Here is a 24,196-nt window from a genome sequence, read left to right on the forward strand (position 1 = left end):
GAGCAGGAAATCACGACGACCGAACACGCCGCTGGAAAGCCAATACGTTGTTCCCAGCAATGCCTCGGCTGGGATAAATAGCTAGCTTTCCCGTGCAGCCCATCAAAAAGAGGGCGAGGCTTTCTCCTCTCGTACAGTCTGGCTGACCTCTGCTGCTCCTGCCCTTTCTCTGCCCTACATATTCTCGGATCGGGTGCAAAAGGCAGCTCCACCTCTTCCTCCTCTTCGCTGGTTGTCTGTTCCCCAGCTGAAGCCTCCTCCGAATCTCTTTCGGAACCGTCGTTCGGAGCCATCGATCCACCCGGTTCCCGACGTGCCGGGAATGGGAGGGAATCTGAGGAGTCAGCCAAGGGAGACACCCAAGGGGGGGGAGTGGATGGTGGGTGGGACGGTACTGCTGGTTCTGATGGCTGCTGATTCTAACCCCCACAGAAATCCCGGCGGCTCCCCCAGGCAGAAAGAATCAGACAGTCGGACCGTGTCCGGAATATTCCTGTGGCGACGGCGCCTGTATCGCCTTCAAACAGGTGCAGTGAGGAATCGGTGTGGGTGGGTGTCCTTCCTTCTCGCCTTCCCTGTCGCCGCGCTTATCCTTTCATTGCCCTTTCATTCCTTTATTCGCTGATTCTGACTACGTAGCCCTGGACGGATTGCAGGGATCTATAATAATAACACAGCGATGACAGCGCAGGTAGTCCTCCCATTTACAATCACTCGGTTAGCGACCGTTCGAAGCTACAGCGGGGCAGAAAAAAAGTGACTTAGGGCCATTTTCCACACTTGCGTCACACGAACAAAATTCAGACTGCTTGGCGACTGATTCGCATTGATGACGGGTCGCAGCGTCCCGGGCTGACGTGATCCCCTTTTTGCGACCTTTGAACAAGCCAAGTCAACGGAGAAGCCGGATTGACCGAACAACCGCGCGGCTCGTTTAACAACCGCAGCAAGCAAGGTCGTAAAACAGGGCAAAACTCACTCAACGAGGCCCCGCTGAGCAACGGACATTTGGGGGCTTGTCGTGGCCGTAGGCTGAGGATTAACCGTACGAGAATATTAACAGTAGAGAAAAACGTGACGTACAAGTAGTCCTCGATTTACAACTGTAAATGGAGCCTGCCCACTAAGGTCACAAGTTGCAACCTCACAAAGCTGGGCACCCACGCGAGCAACTCGATTTCCAGGCCTATTTTGCGGCAGTTGTTAAGTCAACGTCGTGCTTGGTTATGGAGTATCCTGGCTAAAATTGGAAGTAAACATTATTATTATTATTATTATTATTATTATTATTATTATTATTATTATTATTATTATTATTATTATTATTATTATTTAGCAAAAGACATCGTAACGTGTGCGAAAGGTGACTGCAGGATGTCGCCAGTGGCCTTAATGTGGGCCAGTTGCTTAGCACCCAACGTACAAGGGAGGCAGCTGTCAGAACTTTGGAGCTAAGTAGCTTTGGGGGAATTGCTCGTAATGCCGAACTGTCGCTAAACAACCGATTGTAAATCAAGGACTAATAGTAAGAGGCCCTTAGTCTGCCCTGCAGCCTCGCCCTGCCTCAATTCCTCTGTCTTTCCATCCAATCTCTGGGTTCGGTCACTCCTGAGTAACATAGCAATAAATAAATAAATATGAAAGCGCGTCCCACTTCACAAAGTGCGGGAACGAACCCGTGGAATGACTCGGCCCACCGGGCCGGGGTGGGAGACTTCATCTGCCGATCCTCTTGGGCAGGAGAACGCGAGACAGATACTCCTTGTGGGTGCTCACTCCCGTTTGTCTGAAACGGTATCGGGCTTCCCGCTTCAGCAGAGGGAGTGGGCTAAATCAGGGGTCCCCCAACTCCTGGGCCGTGTGTCAAGAACGGAACGTTGGAAGCTACGTGCCTCTTCGTTTTGACTTTGAGTGTGTGTGTGTGTGTGTGTGTGTGTGTGTTGCTTTAGAAGTGTTTAGATCAGAGACCGAGTGCCCAAACTGCAACACAAAACCCACTTATGTATCGGCGGGTGCCGGGTGGGCATGGCCCATTGTGCGGGTGTGGCCCATTGGGTGGGCATGGCTGCGGTGGTAACGGCAGACTGGGTGGGGCTAAAAAGTGCAATCAATCAATTCCAACTTTGCAAGATAGTTTTTTTCCCCCGCGAGAAGTTGAAATTAATTGAAATCGATATATATATATATATATATATATATATATATATATATATATATATATATATATATATATATATATGCACACGGCGGCGAAGGCCTAAAGTGAAAAGATTTTACAAAACCCAGCTGAAGGCCTTGGACTGGGGCCACCGCGCGCGTGCCCCCAGAGGTGGCTTCCTACGTGCCACCTGTGGCACGTGTCCCATCAGTTCGCCACCACAGGTTTAGATGGAGAAATGAAACCTTTACAATTCTGCTGAAAAGAGCCTGAATCGTTTCCAAGGACACCGCAGCAGGTGTGGAGGAGAAGCGGACGGTTCCCATAACAAAGTAAAATTGTCTACGGGGACTACGTGAGAGGGCAGGGCTGTGACCAAAGAGAACATTGTTTGATTCTATGAACTGGTGTCTTGGAACCCCGGAGTTAATTTGGCTTCGACGGGACCACCCCGTGTATTCGAGAAATGAGATTTTCGGAAATGGAATGAACCTGGCGATTTGTTTGGATCCCTGGGGATTTGTTTGGATCCAGACCGCAGCATGTTTCAGCACCTGGTTATGGTGCAAATGTAACTCCACTTGTGTATCTGATCGGCGGGCAAGTGGATGCATGCAGCTCCATTTGTACCAGCGGTGGATGTGCTTGCACAAATGGAGCTGTGCACTTAGCCCGCCTGCTGTGCGTGCAAGCAGAGCTGCACCCGCATGCTCTCACCCGCTGTTCGGGCAGAACCATCCTCTCTCTCACCCTGCCAATCGGGAAAGCTGTAAAGGTTGGAGACTGGTGGACTAGATGACCTCCGGGGTTCCTTTCAGCTCTGTGATTCTGTTATTCCTAATTGATTTGAGATTGTCCTAGGGGGGCAGAAAGGGGACGACAGCTGACTCTAGAGGGACACCCATTCTTCCTGTTTTCGGAGCCCTCTCATGCCACGCCTGGTTGCGCGTCCTTGCAGGTGTGCAACGGTCTGGCCAATTGCGCGGATGGCACGGAGGCTTCTGGTTGGCTGCCCTCTGATGAGCGGGACTGCGGCCTCTGGACCCCTTGGGCACCCTGGAGCATCTGCAGCCGCTCGTGCGGGACGGGCCTCCAGATCCGCCGGAGGAGCTGCACGCGGCGAGCGGACGACGTCCTCCGTCACTGCCTCGGAGAGGAAACCCAGGCCCAGCAGTGTTTCCTAGTGGCTTGTCCCGGTAAGAAAGGGGGGCGGGCTTTGGGACCCTCACCTCCTTTTAGCATCTTGGACTCCATTCACCCGGTTCGACCTAATTTGGTCCTGACCTTGGTTGGTTCGCAGCCGTGCAGTTTCCTCTGTAGCTCCTGACGTGTCGGACCAAGGAGACGCTCCATTTGCAGGAACCGTCCCTCCTACGTGGCCCCTTAATTTCTCTCTCTTCCCCGAAATAGTGGACGGCCAGTGGCGTGAGTGGGCCACGTGGTCCAACTGCACCGAGGATTGCCGCGGGGTGGTGGTGCGTCACCGGGAATGCCTCCCCTCTCAAAACGGAGGCCGTCATTGTACCGAAGGGCTGGACGGATCTGCTGCTTCGATAGAGATCCGTAAGTCAGTTGGGGATGATGGGTGAAAGGAAGAGCTGGCCAGTCCCCCCTCCACACTGAACAAGCAACGGAAGGCCGGACGGGATAATCGCGACACGTAGCCCTCACCTTGCAATCGTTCGTTTCGTGACCGTTTGAAGTTACAACGGCACCGTTGCACCGTTCGTCACACGCAGCATCCCCGTTTGTCACGCGATCAACACTCGGACACGGGGAAACTGACTCGTATTTGTGACAGTCGCGGTGTCCTTTGGTCACGTGGTCCTCTTTTTGCGACTTTCTGACAAGCAAAGTCAGTGGGGAAGCCCAATTTACTTCACAACTGCGTACCTAACCCAGGGGTGTCAAACTCAATTTCATTGAGGGCCACAGCAGCATTATAGTTGCCCTCAAGTGCCCAGCCCAGACCTTGAGCTTCCAGGGGCCAGGAACTCCGCAGCCCAGCTTTGCTTCTCTGACTGGTTCCCGGCCGCGCTTACCTTGTGGCTACTGCTACTGTGCTCACCTGCCTTGGCCAGATTGCTCATGGTGGGTGCAGGAGGACAGTGTGTGTGTGTGTGTGTGTGTGTGTGTGTGTGTGTGTGAGGCTCATCGGTGCTTCTCCGACATGGCTGCTCCACCCACCGGGCTGCGATGGCGGCTTCCCCTCTGGGCTTGCGGACTTCCCGGGCTGTGTTGTGATTCCTCGCCAGCCGGTGGGATCCAGCAGCTGAGTCTGAGGAATCAGAGGAGGAGGAGGAGGAGGAGGGGCCTGGAGTGACATTAGAGTCAGAGGAAGGCTTTGAGGAGTTCCCAAGACTTACAGTCTGACGAGGAGCCCGGCCCCTCTACTCGCGCTCAGGCTGAGACACAGCTGAGTTGGACAGCGACGAACCACAGATATCCAGGAGGCACGAAAGCGCCGTCAAGAAGAGAGCAGGACAGGGGAATGCAGTGGGGCGGCTCCAAAGGCAGAGGAGAAGGCGTTAGGAAGCCAGGCCTGGGCTGAATCACAAAAGGGAAGGTGTGAGAGGCGCTGGTTGCCGAAGGCAACCGCTCGCGTCGAGGATCCGAGTTTCTGTGGATTGGGTCGGTTGGCCTTGGACACTGCCTCGGGTCTGTGAAGAATGAAAAGGGGTCGCTTTTTCTTGCGGTTGCTGCCCGCTTGTTGGAAGAAGGGTTTCTCTGTGTGAGTACGACAAGGACTCACGGAAGCTGGAGGAGCGGAGAACAGGCTGGAGGAGCGGGGCTGGGCGGGGTGGCCTGGCTGCAGGGTGCCGAGATGCGCAAGTGCAGTGCGGGTGGGGTGGGGCCAACCGCTGTTTATTGGTTACCCCGGGCTGACATCCAGTTGGCCGTCACTGCTGGACAATGAGCAGCCAATGGACCAACGAGCTGCAGCTGCTCGCAGGCGCTGCCAGCCCCCCCATTTGCTCACCAGCTCCTGTGCCTGTGCTCAGGGGGGCGCACCCGGCCAGGCCGAGGCAGGCCAGAGCCACGGTGGCGGGGCCCGGCTCCTCACCGACTCCAGGGTGGCCCCGCGGGCCAGACCTAACACACATCCTGGGCCAGATCTGGCCCGCGGGCCTTGAGTTTGACACCTCTGGCCTACCCTGAGAACTGCGGCAGTTCCTTCACAACGGCGGCAAGTTGCCGTCCGGTGAGGCGGAGCGCGCTTAACCAATTTGGTCGTTTGAAGTCGAGGGCTACCGGCACCGGGCATTCATTTTTGGCCCTGCAGAATGACAGGACGCTCCTCCGTGTGTGTGTGTGTGTGTGTGTGTGTGTGTGTGAGGCCGGGCTCCCTGATCGGTCAGAATGAATCGGCAGAAAAACACCGGTCGGAAAGTAGAACAGAGCTTTTCAGCTGCTTCTCTCCGCAGAGTTGTGTCAACGGGAGGACTGTCTCAATGCCTCCACTTGCCCGGGGGAGTTGGTGAGCCAGAAGTGCGCCCCTTGTCCCACCTCCTGCGCCGAGCTCTCCAGCCGTACAAGATGCCGGAAGGACAGGCCCTGCCGACCAGGTAGGTGGGGGGGCGGCTGAATCTCTGGGGGGCGGGTGTCGCTCAATATAAGCTTCGGTGTCCATCCGCTGGACTCAGGCGCCCAGAGACTCAGTCTGGTTAGATCTCCCGCCCATTTGTCTTGCTGGAGGAAGGGGGTTGGGCTGGAAGACCTCGGAGGTCCCTCCCGACGGTGTTATTTTGTTATTCTGCTATTCTGTTACTCTGTAGTTCTGCTATTCTATTATTCTGTGATTCTGTTATTTTATTATTCTGTTATTGTATTCCTCTATTCTTTTATTCTGCTATTCTGTTATTCTATTATTCTGCTATTCTGCTATTCTATTATTCTGCTATTCTGTTATTCTGCTATTCTATTATTCTGTTAATCTGCTATTCTGTTATTCTGCTATTCTGTCATTGCACTATTGTTATTCTGCTATTCTGTTATTTTATTATTCTGCTATTTTGTTATTCTGTTATTCTGCTATTCTGTTATTCTATTATTCTGCTATTCTATTATTCTGCTATTCTGTTATTCTGTTATTCTATTATTCTGTTAATCTGCTATTCTGTTATTCTCCTATTCTGTCATTCTCCTATCGTGTTAATCTTCTATTCTGTTATTGTGCTATTCTGTTATTCTATCATACTGCAGCTATTCTGTCATTTTGTAATTCTGCTATTCTGTCATTCTGTGATTCGGTCATTTTATTATTCTGTTATTCTGTTGTTCTATTTTGTTATTCTGCTTTTCTGTTCTTCTGTCATTCTGCTCTTCTGTCATTGTACTATTTTGTTATTTTGCTATTCTGTTATTCTGGTATTTTATTATTCTGGTATTCTGCTATTCCGTTATTCTGCTAATCTGCTATTCTCTTATTCAGCTATTGTTATTCTGCTATTCTGTTACTCTGTAGTTCTGCTATTCTATTATTCTGTGATTCTCTTATTTTATTATTCTGTTATTCTTTAATCCGGCTATTCTGTTATTCTATTATTCTGCTATTCTGCTATTCTGTTATTCTGCTAATCTGCTATTCTGTTATTCAGCTATTGTTATTCTGCTATTCTGTTATTCTGCTATTCTGTCATTGCACTATTGTTATTCTGCTATTCTGTTATTTTATTATTCTGCTATTTTGTTATTCTGCTATTCTGTTATTCTGTAGTTCTGCTATTCTATTATTCTGTGATTCTGTTATTTTATTATTCTGTTATTCTTTAATCCGGCTATTCTTTTATTCTATTATTCTGCTATTCTGTTATTCAGCTATTGTTATTCTGCTATTCTGTTATTCTGTAGTTCTACTATTCTATTATGCTGTGATTCTGTTATTTTATTATTCTGGGATTCTATTCCTCTATTCTGTTATTCTGCTATTCTGTTATTCTATCTTTCTGCTATTCTGTCATTGTACTATTTGGTGATTCTGCTATTCTGTTATTCTGCTGTTCTGTTATTCTGCTAATCTGCTATTCTGTTATTCAGCTATTGTTATTCTGCTATCCGGTTATTTTATTATTCTGGTATTCTATTAATGTGCTTTTCTGTTATTCTGCTATTCTGTTATTCTATCTTTCTGCTATTCTGTCATTGTACTGTTTGGTGATTCTGCTATTCTGCTATTCTATTATTCTGTTATTCTGCTGTTCTGTTATTCTGCTAATCTGCTATTCTGTTATTCAGCTATTGTTATTCTGCTATCCGGTTATTTTATTATTCTGGTATTCTATTATTGTGCTTTTCTGCTATTCTGCTATTCTGTTATTTTGGTGTTAATCTGCTATTTGGTTATTCTATTATTCTGCTATTCTATTATTGTGCTGTTCTGTTATTCCGCCATTCTGTTTTTCGGTTATTCTGCTAGTCGGTCATTCTCTCCTTCTGCTAATCGGCTCTTCCGTTCTTCGGCTGCTGTTCCACCCCCCTGTTCCCCTGCAGGCTGCTGGTGTCCCGAAGGCCTGGTCTTCAACAGCGAGCAGCAGTGCGTGCGCCCACGAGAGTGCCCCTGCCAGGTGGGCGGCGTCCGCTACTGGCCTGGCCAGCTGGTCAAGGTCAACTGCCGGATCTGCACGTGCCAGGACGGTCAGATCAAACGCTGCCGGCAGAACCCGGAGTGTACAGGTCAGCCCCGTGCCGCGGATGGGGCGGGGGTCGTCTTCCCTTCCCCGAAGGAGAAACTGAGTCAGCTTTGGTCTCCAGTGAACTGCGGCTGGTCGGCCTGGTCGCCGTGGGGCGAGTGCCTGGGTCCCTGCGGGGTGCAGAGCATCCAGTGGTCCTTCCGCAGTCCCAACAACCCGAGCAAGCACGGCAACGGTCGTCAGTGTCGCGGCATCTACCGCAAGGCCCGGAGGTGAGCCGACTCCCCCTCCCCCTGCCCCACGTAGAAAACCAGACAGGTCCTCCCACTGCGAGGAAGCAACCGTGTCAGTCGCCGCACGCCGGGGTCCAGTGTTCAGAAGCGCTGCGCGTTTATTGCAGGCTACCTACACAGCTAGTCCCCGACGTACGGCGGTCCATTCGGGGAACGTTCGAACATACAAACTGCGTTGACAAGAGGGACCGAGGGCAATTTTTGTCACACGTGCGACCCTTTCAGCATCCCCGCGGTCGCACGATCAAAATTCAGAGCCTGGGCGACTGACTCGTGTTTACGACGGTCGCAGTGTCCCAGGGCTCACCCGATCCTCTTTGGCGACCTTCTGACAAGCAGAGCAAAAGGAACAGAACCAGAACCAGAACAGAACAGAACAGAACAGAACAGAACAGAACAGAACAGAACAGAATAGAATAGAATAGAATAGAATAGAACAGAATAGAATAGAATAGAATAATAGAGTTGGAAGGGACCTTGGAGGTCTTCTAGTCCAACCCCCTGCTCGCTTAACAGCTGGTTACTAACTTTTCAATTGCAACGACTCGCTTAGGAACTGCGGCAAGAAAGATCGGGAAGATGGGGCAAAGCTCCCGACAAAGGTCTCACTTAACAACAGAATTTTGGGCTCGACTGTTGTCATAGGTTGAGGACTACCTGTATTGACCAAGTCAGCTGGCTGTTCTCCTCTCTTCCTCCTCCTCCTCCTCCTCCTCCTCTTCCTCGTAACAGCATTGGAATGGACCGTGCAGGTCTTCTAGTCCAACCCCATGTTGAAGCAGAAGACTTTACTCTCCTCTTCCTCTTCCTCTTCCTCTTCCTCCTCCTCTTCCTCTTCTTCCTCTTCCTCTTCCTCCTCCTCCTCTTTCTCTTCCTCCTCTTCCTCCTCCTCCTCCTGCCCCTCCCCCTCCTCATAACAGAGTTGGAAGAGACTGTGGAGGTCTTCTAGTCCAACCCCATGCTCAAGCAGAAGACTCTTCCCTCCTCCTCCTCCTCCTCCTCCTCCTCCTCCTCCTCCTCTTCTTCCTCCTCCTCCTCCTCCTCCTCCTCCTCCTCCTCCTCCTCCTCCTCCTCCTCCTCCTCCTCCTAACAGAGTTGGAAGGGACCGTGCAGGTCTTCTAGTCCAACCCCATGCTCAAGCAGAAGACTCTTCTCTCCTCCTCCTCCTCCTCCTCCTCCTCCTCCTCCTCCTCCTCCTTTGAATAACAGAGTTGGAAGGGACCATGGAGGTCTTCTGTTCCCACCCTCTGCTCCAGCAGGCGACCTTTTACTGTAGGGGGTCCCCAGCCCCCGTTCAGAATTGGGCTGCGCGAGTGATTAGCCAGCGTAGGCGTGCACGTGGGACCGCCGCTTGTGTGGGCCGGTTCCCCTCTCTCCCCCCCCGCCCCACCAAACCGTAAAGGTCGGAGAGCCCTGTTCAGTGGCGTAGTGTGGGTTGTCAGCACCCGGGGCAAGGCAAGTGACGTCATGGCACCGCCGAAAAGACGCGCCCCGCAGCGGCGTAGACTTTCCAAGAAGAGTCGCGCGCATGCGGGATGCTTCCGGGTCCCTCTCGAGGGCGGCTGGGCAGGGCTCCGACCTGCAAGAGCCGCTGCATTCAAGCTCGCACGTGAGCCCCGCTAAATAAAGCCACGCATGCGCATGAAGCTAGGCCGGCCGGCCAGTGGGTCCGTCTTCGCTCGGCCAAGCCTACCGGGGCGCCTGCGGGGCTTTTGCGGTTGGCCTGAGCCTGGGCGGAGAGTTGGGCGCTTCTATTTATTTTATTCAATTTATGTGGCCGCCCATCTCACCTGCCGGACTCGTTTTGCTTTGCAAGAAAGAGCAGCTCGAGAGCGGAGCCAAGCCGACTCTGTGCAGCCCTTGGGGCTCCCTGAGCAGCTCAGGGCGAGCGCGCCCCCCCAGATGTTGCGCCCGGTGCGGCCGGCCCCCCCTGCACCCCCCACGCTACGCCATTGGCCCTGTTCTACTATCCTGTACAAATGACCCTCCAATCTCTTCTTGAGAACCTGGAGTATCGGATCACCCCGGACGTCCGGTGGCAGGCAGTTCCACTGGTGAATTGTCCTCAGTGCCATGAACCTTCTCCTTGGTTTCAAGCTGTTCTCTCCTTGATTAGCTTTTTTTTTTTCCATCCGTCGCTTCTTCTCCCACCCTCAGCTGCTTTGGAGAACAGTCGGACTCCCTTTCGCTTGCGGCAGCCCCTCAAATATTGCGGGACGGCCCTCGTGTCCCCCTCCCCGATTCTTCTTTCCGTTAAACTAAAAGGTAAAGGTTCCCCCGCACACGCGTGCTAGTCGTTTCCGACTCTAGGGGCCGGTGCTCATGTCCGTTTCAAAGCCGAAGAGCCAGCGCTTGTCCGAGGACATCTCCGTGGTCACGTGGCTGGCATGACTAGATGCCTAAAGGCACACAGAGCGCTGTTACCTTCCCACCGTCACGGTCCCTATTTTTCTACTTGCCTTTTTTTACGTGCTTTCGAACTGCTAGGTTGGCAGAAGCTGGGACGCGTAACCGGCGCTCACTCTGCTACGCGGCACTCGGGATTCGACCCGCCAAACTGCCGACCTTCTGATCGACAAGCTCAGCGTCCTAACCCACCGAGCCACCGTTAAGCTAGACATACCCGATTTCTTCCACCCTTCGTCTTACGCGTCGGTCCCCTAATCCTCTAACGTTGCTCTTCTCGCCGCTCTTTCCAGAGTCTCGACGTCTTCTTTTGTACTGCGGAGGACCGCCGAAGCTTTGTTGCCCTTCTCTCCTTCTCGCAACAGTGGGTGCGGGTGTGGGTGCGTGGGCGTTTTCTCCACCCTTCCACGCCGCACCGCTCGTCTACGTCGCGTGCGGGTCAAACGATGCCTCTTTCCCATCTTTTGCAGATGCCAGACGGAGCCCTGCGAAGAATGTGAACACCACGGCCGTACACACGCCATTGGCGACCGTTGGCGTTCGGGCCAGTGCCAAGTGTGCCAGTGTTTGCCCAATCTCACCGTCCAGTGTTCCCAGTACTGTCCTTACAGCACGGTGGGCTGTCCCGAGGTCAGCTTGGACCCCCGTTCCTGCTTTTCGGAGCTCCGGAGGCGTCGGCTTCTCCTTCTGACCCACCTCGTTTCTTCCCGCAGGGCCGGGTGCTGGTGAAAGGCCGCGCGGACGCCTGTTGTTACTGCATGGAAGGGGGTAAGTCCTAAAGGGGGGACGAGGTTGCGGGGTGGAGACGGCACAGGTTTGGTATCGCCACCGCCCGTGGGTTAGGACGCTGAGCTTGTCGATCAGAAGGTCGGCAGTTGGGCGGGTCGAATCCCGAGTGCCGCGTAGCAGAGTGAGCGCCTGTTACGCGTCCCAGCTCCTGCCAACCTAGCAGTTCGAAAGCACGTAAAAAATGCAAGTAGAAAAATAGGGACCGCTCCGGTGGGAAGGTAACAGCGTTCCGTGCGCCTTTGGCGTCTAGTCATGCCGGCCACATGACCACGGAGACGTCCTCGGACAAGCGCCGGCTCTTCGGCTTTGAAACGGAGATGAGCACCGGCCCCTAGAGTCGGAAACGACTAGCACGCATGTGCAGGGGAACCTTTACCTTTTAACTTTAGCTTACGCAGCGTTGCTCAACCTCAGTAGCTTTAGGAGGGGTGGACTTCAACTCCCAGAATTCCTCTGGCTGGGCAATTCCAGGAGTGGAAGTCCGCCCCTCTTTTAAAGCACGCTGTCTGAGGAATTCTGGGAGTGGAAGTCCTCCCCTCTCAAAGCAGGCTGGCTGGAGAATTCTGGGACCTGAAGTCCGCCCCTCTTAAAACATGCCAGCTGGGGAATTCTGGGACCTCTCTTAAACCACACCGGCTGGGGGATTCTGGGAGTGGAAGTACACCCCCCCTTAAAGCATGCCAGCTAGGGAATTCTGGGAGTTGACGTCCACCCATCTTTTAAAGCAAGCTGGCTGGGGGATTCTGGGAGTTGTAGTCCATCTCTCTCAAAGCATGCTGGCTGGAGGATTCTGGGAGCTGAAGTCCACCCATCTTTTAAAGCACACTGGCTGGGAAATTCTGGGAGCTGAAGTCCACCCATCTTTTAAAGCAAGCTGGCTAGGGGATTCTGGGAGTTGTAGTCCATCTCTCTCAAAGCATGCTGGCTGGAGGATTCTGGGAGCTGAAGTCCACCCATCTTTTAAAGCAAGCTGGCTAGGGGATTCTGGGAGTTGTAGTCCATCTCTCTCAAAGCATGCTGGCTGGGAAATTCTGGGAGCTGAAGTCCACCCATCTTTTAAAGCAAGCTGGCTAGGGGATTCTGGGAGTTGTAGTCCACCCATCTTTTAAAGCAAGCTGGCTAGGGGATTCTGGGAGTTGTAGTCCATCTCTCTCAAAGCATGCTGGCTGGAGGATTCTGGGAGCTGAAGTCCACCCATCTTTTAAAGCAAGCTGGCTAGGGGATTCTGGGAGTTGTAGTCCACCCATCTTTTAAAGCAAGCTGGCTAGGGGATTCTGGGAGTTGTAGTCCATCTCTCTCAAAGCATGCTGGCTGGAGGATTCTGGGAGCTGAAGTCCACCCATCTTTTAAAGCACACTGGCTGGGAAATTCTGGGAGCTGAAGTCCACCCATCTTTTAAAGCAAGCTGGCTAGGGGATTCTGGGAGTTGTAGTCCATCTCTCTCAAAGCATGCTGGCTGGAGGATTCTGGGAGCTGAAGTCCACCCATCTTTTAAAGCAAGCTGGCTAGGGGATTCTGGGAGTTGTAGTCCATCTCTCTCAAAGCATGCTGGCTGGGAAATTCTGGGAGCTGAAGTCCACCCATCTTTTAAAGCAAGCTGGCTAGGGGATTCTGGGCGTTGTAGTCCCTCCCTCTCAAAGCATGCTAGCTGGAGGATTCTGGGAGCAGAAGTCCACCCATCTTTTAAAGCACACTGGCTGGGGAATTCTGGGAGCTGAAGTCCACCCATCTTTTAAAGCAAGCTGGCTAGGGGATTCTGGGCGTTGTAGTCCCTCCCTCTCAAAGCATGCTAGCTGGAGGATTCTGGGAGCAGAAGTCCACCCATCTTTTAAAGCACACTGGCTGGGGAATTCTGGGAGCTGAAGTCCACCCATCTTTTAAAGCAAGCTGGCTAGGGGATTCTGGGCGTTGTAGTCCCTCCCTCTCAAAGCATGCTAGCTGGAGGATTCTGGGAGCGGAAGTCCACCCATCTTTTAAAGCCCACTGGCTGGGGAATTCTGGGGGTTGATGTCCACTCCTCTCCAGGTGTGCTGGCTGGAACAGGGGGGGTTGGACTGGATAACCTTACCCCCCGTGGATAGGGCTCGCAACTTGGGAGTCCTCCTAGATTCACGACTTACTCTGGAAGACCATATAGTGGCCGTGACTAGGGGGGCTTTCGCCCAGGTTCGCCTGGTGCGCCAGTTGCGGCCCTATCTGGACCGGGATGCCCTGTGTACGGTCACTCATGCGCTCATGACCTCTCGTCTGGACTACTGCAATGCTCTTTACATGGGGCTTCCCTTGAAGACCACTCGGAGGCTCCAACTGGTACAGAATGCGGCCGCGAGAGTTGTCTTGGGAGTTTCCCGGTACTCCCATGTTACACCTTTGCTCCGCGAGCTACATTGGTTACCAGTTGTCTTCCGGGTGAGGTTCAAGGTTTTGGTTATGATCTTTAAGTCCTTACATGGCATGGGTCCGGGGTACCTCGGGGACCACCTGCTGCCGGCGTCAACTCCCCTCCGCCCTGTGCGTTCCCACAGAGAGGGCCTCCTCAGGGTGCCTCCGGTCAGGGAATGTCGGCTGGCGGCCCCCAGGGGGAGGGCCTTCTCTGTGGGCGCTCCGGCGTTATGGAATCAACTGCCGGTTGAGCTCCGGATGGCATCGGACCTTCGATCCTTCCGGCGCGGGCTGAAGACCCACCTATTTGAACTAGCTGGTCTGGCCTGAGGGGGAACCTTAGGGTTTTTTAATGGGTTTTTTTTAATGTTTTTATTGTTATTGTATTTTAATTGGGCATTTGTTTAATTTCTTTTTAATTTTTGTACTGTATTTATATATGCCCTGTTAACCGCCCTGAGTCCTTCGGGAGAAGGGCGGAATACAAATTGAATAAATAATAATAATAATAATAATAATAATAATAATAATAATAATAATAATAATAATAATAATAATAATAATAATAATAACCTCCAAGGACCCTTTCCAACTCGGGACTGTCTTCTCTTGCAGGGGAGAACCGGACAGCCGTCCCCAGTGCTCCCCCTCTGGGATCCCTCGGTACCACCCCAGCCATCTCCGCTCCCGTCCCCACGGCTCCCCCACTCCGCACGTACCCGCTGCCTCCGCTTGGCGGTAAGTCAGTCGGCGTAGCAGGCGGTCCTCTTGTGTGGATGGTCCTGTGCGTCTCAGCTTTTCCCCCCCTCCGCTGACCATATTCCTGCCCTCTTCTTTCGACGTAGACGTTTGCTATGGGCCTCTGGCCATCGCCTCGCTGCCGGACGCCAGCTTCACGGCCTCCGCGCAGCAGCCGGAGAACCCGGCGCACGCCGCTCGGCTCGGGCGCCTTCTGCCTGGGTCTGATTTGCAGGGTTGGGCCCCGCCAGCCGAAGTGTATCCAGAGCTGCTGTCCCGGCCTCCCTTCCTGCAAGTGGATCTGGGCGAGGCCAGGAACCTGACAGGTAAGGCGCCTGGTCTGGAGGGAATGGGACAGCTTGTCCCGGCCAACTCGCCGTGGCCAACTGGTCCCAGCCAACTCACCGCAGCCAATTCATCACAGCCAACTCAAAGTGGCCAATTCATCCCGGCCAACTCGCCGTGGCCGGTTTGTCCGGGCCAACTCGCCATGGCCAATTTGTCGTGGCCAACTCACCGTGGCCAATTTGTCACGGCCAACTCGAAGTGGCCAATTCGTCACAGCCAAGTCACCGTAGCCAACTTGTCACGGCCAACTTGCCGTAGCCAATTCGTCACGGCCAACTTGCCATAGCCAATTCGTCACGGCCAGCTCGGCATAGCCAATTCATCCTGGCCAACTTGCCGTGGCCAATTCGTCACGGCCAACTCACCGTGGCCAATTCATCACAGCCAAATCGCTGTGGCCAACTTATCCTGGCCAACTTGCCGTAGCCAATTCGTCACGGCCAACTCGCCATGGCCAATTCATCATGCCCAACTCGCCATGGCCAGTTCATCCAGGCCAACTTGCTGTGGCCAATTCATCGCAGCCAAGTCGCCGTGGCCAATTCGTCCCGGCCAACTCACCGTGGCCAACCCGTCACAGCCAACTCACCGTGGCCAACTCATCACAGCCAACTCGCCATGGCCAATTCGTCACGGCCAGCTCAGCGTAGCCAACTCGTCATGGCCAACTTGCTGTAGCCAATTTGTCACAGCCAGCTCAGCGTAGCCAATTCGTCGTGGCCAACTCGCCGTGGCCAATTCGTCACAGCCAGCTCGGCGTAGCCAATTTGTCGTGGCCAGCTCGGCGTAGCCAATTCATCGTGGCCAACTCTCCATAGCCAATTCATTGTCTCATCTTGTCTCGTTTCCTCTCACCTCACCTCACCTCATCTTATCATCTTATCTCATCTTATCTCATCTCATCTTGTCTTATCTTATCATCTTGTCTTGCCTTATCCTATCTTATCATCTCATCTCATCTCATCTTATCTCATCTTACCTTAGCATCTTGCCTTGTCTTGCCTTGCCTTGTCTTGTCCTATCTTATCTTATCATCTCATCTCATCTCATCTCATCTTGTCTTGTCTTATCATCTTATCTTGTCTTGTCTTGTCTTATCCTATCTTATCATCTCATCTCATCTCATCTCATCTCATCTTACCTTAGCATCTTGTCTTGCCTTGTCTTGTCTTATCCTATCTTATCATCTCATCTCATCTCATCTCATCTTATCTCATCTTACCTTAGCATCTTGCCTTGCCTTGTCTTGTCTTGTCCTATCTTATCTTATCATCTCATCTCATCTCATCTCGTCTTGTCTTGTCTTATCATCTTGTCTTGTCTTGTCTTATCCTATCCTATCTTATCATCTCATCTCATCTCATCTCATCTCATCTCGTCTTATCATCTTATCTTGTCTTGTCTTGTCTTATCCTATCTTATCATCTCATCTCATCTCATCTCATCTCATCTCATCTCATCTTATCTCATCTTACCTTAGCATCTTGTCTTGCCTTGCCTTGTCTTGTCCTATCTTATCATCTCATCTCATCTTATCTCATCTTACCTTAGCATCTTGTCTTGCCTTGCCTTGTCTTGTCCTATTTTATCATCTCATCTCATCTCATCTCGTCTTGCCTTGTCTTATCATCTTATCTTGTCTTGTCTTGTCTTATCCTATCTTATCATCTCATCTCATCTTATCTCATCTTACCTTAGCATCTTTTCTCGCCTTGCCTTGTCTTGTCCTATCTGATCTTATCATCTCATCTCATCTCATCTCACCTTAGCATCTTGTCTTGTCTTGTCTTATCATCTTATCATCTCATTTCGTCTCGTCTCGTCTCGTCTCGTTTCGTCTCATCTTATCTTATCTTCCATTGATCGAATTCTCTCCGTCTTCCCCAGGGGTCGTGATCCAAGGAGCAGGGACCTCTGATGCCTACGTGACCAGCTTCTTCCTCCAGTTCAGCCTGGATGGTGAGAGATGGCACGACTACCGAGAACTGTCTGCTAGAACCGCCAGGCCCGAAGCGAAGGTTGGCATCTCCTCTTCAGGAGGGATCGTTCTGGGCAGAGGAGATCGGGGGATTCCTAATCTTCTGGAACCGGGTGGCAGGTCCAAAGCTGAAGGCTTGGCATGTAAACCTCTTTGGAGTAGGGGAACCCTCCTTCTTGGACAGACCTTGGATGGCCGCTTCTGAGATGGGGATAATTTGGTCGCAGAGAGCAGGGCAAGATGGGGAAAGAGATCAAGTAGAATCACAGAGTTGGAAGGGACCGTGGAGGTCATCTAGAATCACAGACTTGAACTCACTGGCCCAAACTCACCCAGCCAGTTTTTTATGGTCGGAAGCAGGACTAGAACTCCCCGTCGCCTGGTGATGGGCCCAAAGTCACCCAGCCGGCTTTCATGCCTAAGGGGGGACTGGAACTCCCAGTCTCCTGGTGATTGGCCCAAAGTCACCCAGCTGGCTTTCGTGCCTCAGGCGGGACTAGAACTCCCCGTCGCCTGGCGATTGGCCCAAAGTCACCCACCCGGCTTTCATGCCTCAGGCGGGACTAGAACTCACCTTCTCCTGGTGATTAGCCCAAAGTCACCCAGCTGGCTTTCATGCCTCAGGTGGGACTAGAACTCCCCATCGCCTGGTGATTGGCCCAAAGACACCCAGCTGGCTTTCATGCCTAAGGCGGGACTAGAACTCTCCGTCTCCTGGTGATTGGCCCAAAGTCACCCAGCCGGCTTTCGTGCCTCAGGTGGGACTAGAACTCCCTGTCACCTGGTGATTGGCGCAAAGTCACCCAGCCAGTTTTCATGCCTCAGGCGGGACTAGAACTCCCCGTCGCCTGGTGATTGGCCCAAAGTCACGCAGATGGCTTTCCTGCCTAAGGTGGGACTAGAACTCTCCATCGCCTGGTGATTGGCCCAAAGTCACCCAGCCGGCTTTCATGCCTAAGGTGGGACTAGAACTCCCCATCGCCTGGTGATTGGCCCAAAGTCACCCAGCCGGCTTTCATGCCTAAGGCAGGACTAGAACTCTCCGTCGCCTGGTGATTGGCCCAAAGTCACCCAGCTGTCTTTCATGCCTCAGGCAGGACTAGAACTCACCTTCTCCTGGTGATTGGCGCGAAGTCACCCAGCCGGCTTTCATGCCTAAGGCGGGACTAGAACTCCCCGTCGCCTGGCAATTGGCCCAAAGTCATCCAGCTGGCTTTCATGCCTCAGGCGGGACTAGAACTCCCAGTCTCCTGGTGATTGGCCCAAAGTCACCCAGCCAGTTTTCATGCCTCAGGTGGGACTAGAACTCCCCGTCGCCTGGTGATTGGCCCAAAGACACCCAGCTGGCTTTCATGCCTCAGGCAGGACTAGAACTCCCTGTCTCCCGCTTTCTAGCCTGGCGTGCCTTAACCGCTAGGCCACCCTGCGCATCTCTCGCACTTCCTCCTCCCCAGCTCTTCCAAGGAAACGCGGACGACTCCACGCCCGTCGCCAGGACCTTCCAGCGCATGGTGCCCGCCCGGCACGTGCGCCTCCTTCCCCACGACTTCCACAACGGAATCTTTCTGCGCCTGGAGTTGCTGGGTTGCGGAAAAGGTGGGAGCCGGGATTTCCGGGCGGGCTCTGCCTTCGGGTGGGCCAAAGAGGAAGGAAGGGAGACAAATGTGACACAATTTGTGGACTCTGCAGCTAAGCCCTGGAAGGGGACCTTTCGGTTGCTTCACACCACCCTTGAGATGAACTCAGTGGGTCAGCATGCTGGGTTTAGGGCGTTGTGGGGATCCTGGCACCCTCTTGCCGTGTTTTGTGGACACTGGCATCCCTGGATTTATTTGTAACCATGGAAACTGTGTATCATCATCATCATCATCATAGAAGGGCAGAGTTGGAAGGGACCGTGGAGGTCATCTCGTCCAATCCCCCTGCTCGAGCAGGGAACCCTATACAGATAGTCCTCGACTTAAGTTCACAATTGAGCCGCCAATACTTCTTGCTAAGTGAGACAGTTGACGACCTTTCTTGCTCCTGTTGTTAAGTGAATCCTGGCAGTTGTTAACTTTGTGATGCGGTTGTTAAGTGAATCCCAGCTCCCCTGTGGACTTCGCTAACCCGAAAGACGCCGGGACACTGTGACTGTCACAAATACAGGCCCATTCCATTCCACCTATTCTGTTCTGTTCTGTTCTGTCTGTTCCGTTTTATTCCATTCCATTCCACCTATTCTGTTCTGTTCTGTTCCGTTCCACATATTCTATTCTGTTCTTTTCTGTTCTGTTCCAATCCATTCCATTCCATTCCACATATTCTATTCTATTCTATTCTGTTCTGTTCTGTTCTGTTCTGTTCTGTTCTGTCCTGTCCTATTCCGTTCCGTTCCGTTCCATTCCATTCCATCTATTCTGTTCCGTTCCATTCCATTCCATTCCATTACCATTCCACATATTCTATTCTGTTCTGTCCTGTCTGTTCTGTTCTGTTCTATTCCATTCCACATATTCTATTCTGTTCTGTTCTATTCCATTCCACATATTCTATTCTGTTCTGTTCCTATCAGTTCCTTTCTACATATTCTATTCTGTTCTGTCTCTTCTATTCCATTCCATTCCACGTATTCTATTCTGTTCTGTTCCATTCCACCTATTCTGTTCTGTTCTGTTCTGTTCTTTTCCAATCCATTCCATTCCACATATTCTATTCTATTCTATTATGTTCTATTCCATTCCGGTCCATTCCATTCCATTCCATCTATTCTGTTCCGTTCCATTCCGTTCCATTCCGTTCCATTCCATTCTCTTCTCTTCTATTACATTACATTAAATTACATTCCACATATTCTATTCTGTCCTCTCCTGTCTGTCCTGTTCTGTTCTATTCCATTCCACATATTCTATTCTGTTCTGTTCTGTTCCATTGCACATATTCTATTCTGTTCTGATCATTCCATTCTACATATTCTATTCTATTCTGTTCTGTCTGTTCTGTTCTATTCCATTCCATTCCACGTATTCTATTCTATTCTATTCTATTCTGTCTGTTCTGTTCCATTCTACATATTCTATTCTGTTCTGTTCCATTCCACGTATTCTATTCTAGTCTATTCTTTTCTGCTCTGTTCTGTTCCGATCCGTTCCATTCCGTTCCACATATTTTATTCTGTTCTGTCCTGTTCCATTCCATCTATTCTGTTTTGTTCTGTTCTGTTCCGTATTATTTCAGATTGAGATCCTCAATCCCTCTCTCTTTCAGTTTCCCCGGAGCAACCAGGCTGGCCCACGTCCCCCCCAGAATGGAGGCCTTGCTGGGCTGGTGAGTTCCAGTGCCGGAATGGACGGTGTGTGCCTGCCGGGCACCATGGGGCCATCTGCAATGGAGTCGACGACTGTGGGGACTTCTCGGATGAGCTGCGGTGCGGTGAGTGGACAAACTGGAGATGCGGCAGCACAAAACCTCTCCTATCCAGGGTGGGAGGTTGGTGGAGTTAATCAGTGGAACAGCTCGCCACCAGAAATTGTGAATGCTCCGACAACGGAAGTTTTGACAAAGAAAATGGACAACCATCTGGTCTGAAAGGGTACAGGGGTTGGACTAGAAGACCTCCAGGGTCCCTTCTAACTCTGCCATTCTATTCTATTCTGTTCTGTTCTGTTGTCTAATCTTTTCTATTATACTCCATTCCATTCTATTTTCTATTCTATTCTGTTCCGTTCCATTCTATTGTCTATTTTATTCTGTTCTGTTCTGTTCCATTCTATTTTCCATTCTTTTCTTTTCTATTCCTTTCCGCTCTATTGTACTGTATTGTCCTATTCTATTCTCCTCTGCTCTTTTCTGTTCTGTTCTATTCTGTTCTGTTCCATTCTTTCATTTTATTTTCTATTCTTTTCTATTGTATTCTGTTCCATTCCATTCTATCGTCTATTTTATTCTGTTCTGTTCTATTTTCTTTTCTGTTCTAGTCTGTTCACTGTTCTGTTCCATTTTATTTTCTATTGTCTATTCTGTTCTGTTCTAATCTTTTCTATTATATTCTATTCCATTCTATTGTCTATAGTCTATTTTGTTCTGTCCTGTTCTGTCCTGTCCTGTTCCATTCTATTTTCTATTGTCTATTCTATTCTGTTCCATTCCATTCTATCGTCTATTTTATTCTGTTCTGTTCTGTTCCATTCTATCTTCTGTTCTGTTCTATCCTGTTCTGTTCCATTCCGTTCCGTTCTATTGCCCTATTCTATTCTTCTCTGTTCTATTCTATTTTATTTTATTTTCTATTCTATTCTGTTCTCCATTCTGTTCCATTCTATTTTCTATGGTCTATTCTATTCTGTTCTGTTCCGCTCTGTTCCATTTTATTTTCTATTGTCTATTCTGTTCTGTTCTGTTCTTCTCTAATCTTTTCTATTATATTCTATTCCATTCTATTGTCTATAGTCTATTTTGTCCTGTCCTGTTCTGTCCTGTCCTGTCCTGTTCCATTCTATTTTCTATTGTCTATTCTATTCTGTTCCATTCCATTCTATCATCTATTTTATTCTGTTCTGTTCTGTTCCATTCTATCTTCTGTTCTGTTCTATCCTGTTCTGTTCTGTTCCATTCCGTTCCGTTCTATTGCCCTATTCTATTCTTCTCTGTTCTATTCTATTCTGTTCTATTTTATTTTATTTTCTATTCTATTCTGTTCTCTGTTCTGTTCCATTCTATTTTCTATTGTCTATTCTATTCTGTTCTGTTCCGCTCTGTTCCATTTTATTTTCTAATGTCTATTCTGTTCTGTTCTGTTCTGTTTTCTAATCTTTTCTATTATATTCTATTCCATTCTATTGTCTATAGTCTATTTTGTTCTGTCCTGTTCTGTCCTGTCCTGTCCTGTTCCATTCTATTTTCTATTTTCTATTCTATTCTGTTCCATTCCATTCTATCGTCTATTTTATTTTGTTCTGTTCTGTTCCATTCTATCTTCTGTTCTGTTCTATCCTGTTCTGTTCTGTTCCACTCTATTTCCTATTTTCTATTCTATTCTGTTCTGTTTTCTAAACTTTTCTATTGTATTCTATTCCGTTCTATTGTCTGTTGTCTATTCTGTTCTGTCCTGTCCTGTCCTGTTCGGTTCCTTTCTATTTTCTATTTTCTATTCTATTCTATTCTATTCTGTTCCATTCCATTCTATTGTCTCTTTCATTCTGTTCTGTTCTGTCCTATTTTCTGTTCTTTTCTGTTCTGTTCTATTTTCTGTTCTGTTCCATTCTATTTTCGATTCGATTCTGTTCTGTTCTGTTCCATTCCATTTTGGGTTCGCTTGCGGCCGTAAGTCAAGACTTTCCTGTAATGAAATGGCTCGTTCACCTAGTTCAGCCATTGTGGGTGGGTGGGTGGGTGGGCAATGTGTAGCCCACGGCAACCTGTGTCTCTGACACATCCATACAAGCAGGGCCTTCTCGGAGTGTGCCCCGCTGCCTCTCCACTGCCCCTCCTGTCCTTCACCTGCAACAACAGGTAGGCAAGCAGCTCCTGTCCTGGCTCCCCCTTCGCAGGTGTGGCCCCCTCTATGGAGCCCCCCACCCCGGAGGGCTGCCCGGTGCCCCACTTCCCCTGTGCCTTTTCCGATCTCTGCCTCGAGGCCGCTCAGAGATGCGACGGAGCGGCTGACTGCCCGGATGGCAGCGACGAGATCGGCTGCATGGCTGCCAGCCGCGGGCCGTCACCTGACATCCTCAGGTAAGGACGGAATGGCGTTCACGGCCCTTGGCCCGCCTGGATTTTGACGCCAGCAGATCAGGGTTGGCTGGACACACACCCGCCCCCCCCCGCCGGCCGCCTCTGGCTTCCCTACCATCTTCCGCCGCGCCTTCATGAGGTCTAGTAACCAAACCTCTCGTGGTCTTCTTTCCAGCCCGTGGACTTCGGAAAAGCCAAGGCGGGTCTCCGTGGCCCCTCCCACTGCGGTAAGGACACACACACACACACACTAGGGAGGCTTTGAGTTAGTAGACGACCATCGGACCCGTGTTTTGGGGGTAACCTGGCTGTCGAGGGGGAGGAGCTTGAACAAGCAGGAAAAAGTTGAGATGCGGGCAGGGAGGACTAGATGACCTCCAAGCTCCCTTCCGACTCTTTTAGTCTGGGATTCTGTAAGGGTCTCCTGTCCGAGCAGGGGGGTTGGACTAGATGACCGCCAGGGTCCCTCTTGACTCTGGGATTCGGTCAGGGTCTCCGGCTCGAGCATGGGGTTGGACTAGATGACCTCCACGGTCTCTTACGACTCGGTTAGTCTGTGTTTCTGTAAGGATCTCCTGCTCGAGCAGGGGGTCGGACTGGATGACCTCCGTGGTCCCTTCCGACTCTGTGATTGTACGATTCTGTAAGGGTCACCTGCTCGAGCAGGGGGGTTCGACTAGATGACCTCCAAGGTCCCTTCCAACTCTGGGATTCTGTAAGGGTCTCCTTCTTGAGCAGGGGGTTGGACTAGATGACCTCCGGGGTTTCTTCCGACAGTTAGCCTGTGATTCTGTCAGGGTCTGCGGCTCGAGCATGGGGTTGGACTAGATGACCTCCGGGGTATCCTATGACTCTGTTAGTCTGTGATTCCGTCAGGGTCTCCTGCTCGAGCAGGCGGTGGGGGGGTTTGGTCTAGATGACCTCCGTGGTCCCTTCACGGCTCTGTGATTCTTGTGAGGGTCTCCCGCCCGAACAGGGACTGGATGACCTCCAAGGGTCCCTTCCGACTCGGTTAGTCTGCCATTCTGTCAGCTTCTCCGGCTCGAGCGGGGTGTGTGTGTGTGTGTTTGGGGTTGGACTGGATGACCTCCAGGGCTCCCTTCCCACGGGGCAGCGGCCGAAAAAGGCGAGCACGATCCTCGGTTGCCTAAAAAAACGAGGCCCGGCGTCAGAAGCCGGCGAGGTGATTCGCACCGCTCCGTTAAAGCCTTAGTAAGGCCGTGCCCGGAACGCTGCGGTCCGGTTGTGGGTTTGTACACACGTGCGCAAAGGTACATTCGGAAGACCAGGTGTGACCTCCTCTTCTTCCCGCCCTCCCCCCCTTGCAGGTGTCCCCAAGTGGAAGGCCGATGCCCGGGGCCCAGAGTCCCACCCCGCCAGGTAAGGGGAAGGAAGAGAGATCCGCTTTCGTGGAAAATGTTTTATTCGGCTAAAAAAATAAATAAATAACAACGCAGAGAAGGAATGAAAAAAGGAAGGGGAAGGACGGGGAGGGAGGGAGGGAGGGGAAAAGGTGGGAGGGAGGGAGGAACGGAGGAGAAGGGAGAAAAAGAGGAAGGGAAGGGAAGAAAGGAGATGGGAAGGCAGGGAAAGAAAGAAAGAAAGAAAGAAAGAAAGAAAGAAAGAAAGAAAGAAAGAAAGAAAGAAAGAAAGAGAGAGAGAGAGAAAGAGAGAAAAAGAGAAAAACAAATGAAGGAAAAAAGAAAGTAAGAAAAGGAGGGAGGGAGGAAAATAGGGAGAGAGAAAGAAGAGAGGGAGGAAG

At 51.2% G+C, this 24,196-nt stretch overlaps 1 protein-coding gene across 1 annotated transcript in view; it reads left to right on the forward strand.

The window, feature by feature from the left end:
• Positions 1-24,196, forward strand: part of LOC310650484 (SCO-spondin-like) — a gene marked incomplete at its 5' end in the record, with an annotated part of 163,300 nt that overhangs the window by 27,243 nt on the left and 111,861 nt on the right. The window contains 14 exons of the mRNA XM_083380033.1: positions 433-527; positions 3,117-3,354; positions 3,569-3,721; positions 5,584-5,724; positions 7,649-8,060; positions 10,958-11,117; positions 11,201-11,255; positions 14,274-14,396; positions 14,504-14,722; positions 16,632-16,762; positions 18,177-18,318; positions 19,969-20,133; positions 22,251-22,434; positions 23,763-23,814. Of these exons, the coding sequence (XP_083236159.1) occupies positions 433-527; positions 3,117-3,354; positions 3,569-3,721; positions 5,584-5,724; positions 7,649-8,060; positions 10,958-11,117; positions 11,201-11,255; positions 14,274-14,396; positions 14,504-14,722; positions 16,632-16,762; positions 18,177-18,318; positions 19,969-20,133; positions 22,251-22,434; positions 23,763-23,814 (2,270 nt within the window). The remainder of the gene's footprint in view (positions 1-432; positions 528-3,116; positions 3,355-3,568; positions 3,722-5,583; positions 5,725-7,648; positions 8,061-10,957; positions 11,118-11,200; positions 11,256-14,273; positions 14,397-14,503; positions 14,723-16,631; positions 16,763-18,176; positions 18,319-19,968; positions 20,134-22,250; positions 22,435-23,762; positions 23,815-24,196) is intronic.

Source organism: Vipera ursinii (genome assembly GCF_947247035.1).
Source record: "Vipera ursinii genome assembly, contig: SUPER_Z_unloc_1, whole genome shotgun sequence".
NCBI classification, from domain to species: Eukaryota; Metazoa; Chordata; class Lepidosauria; order Squamata; family Viperidae; genus Vipera; species Vipera ursinii.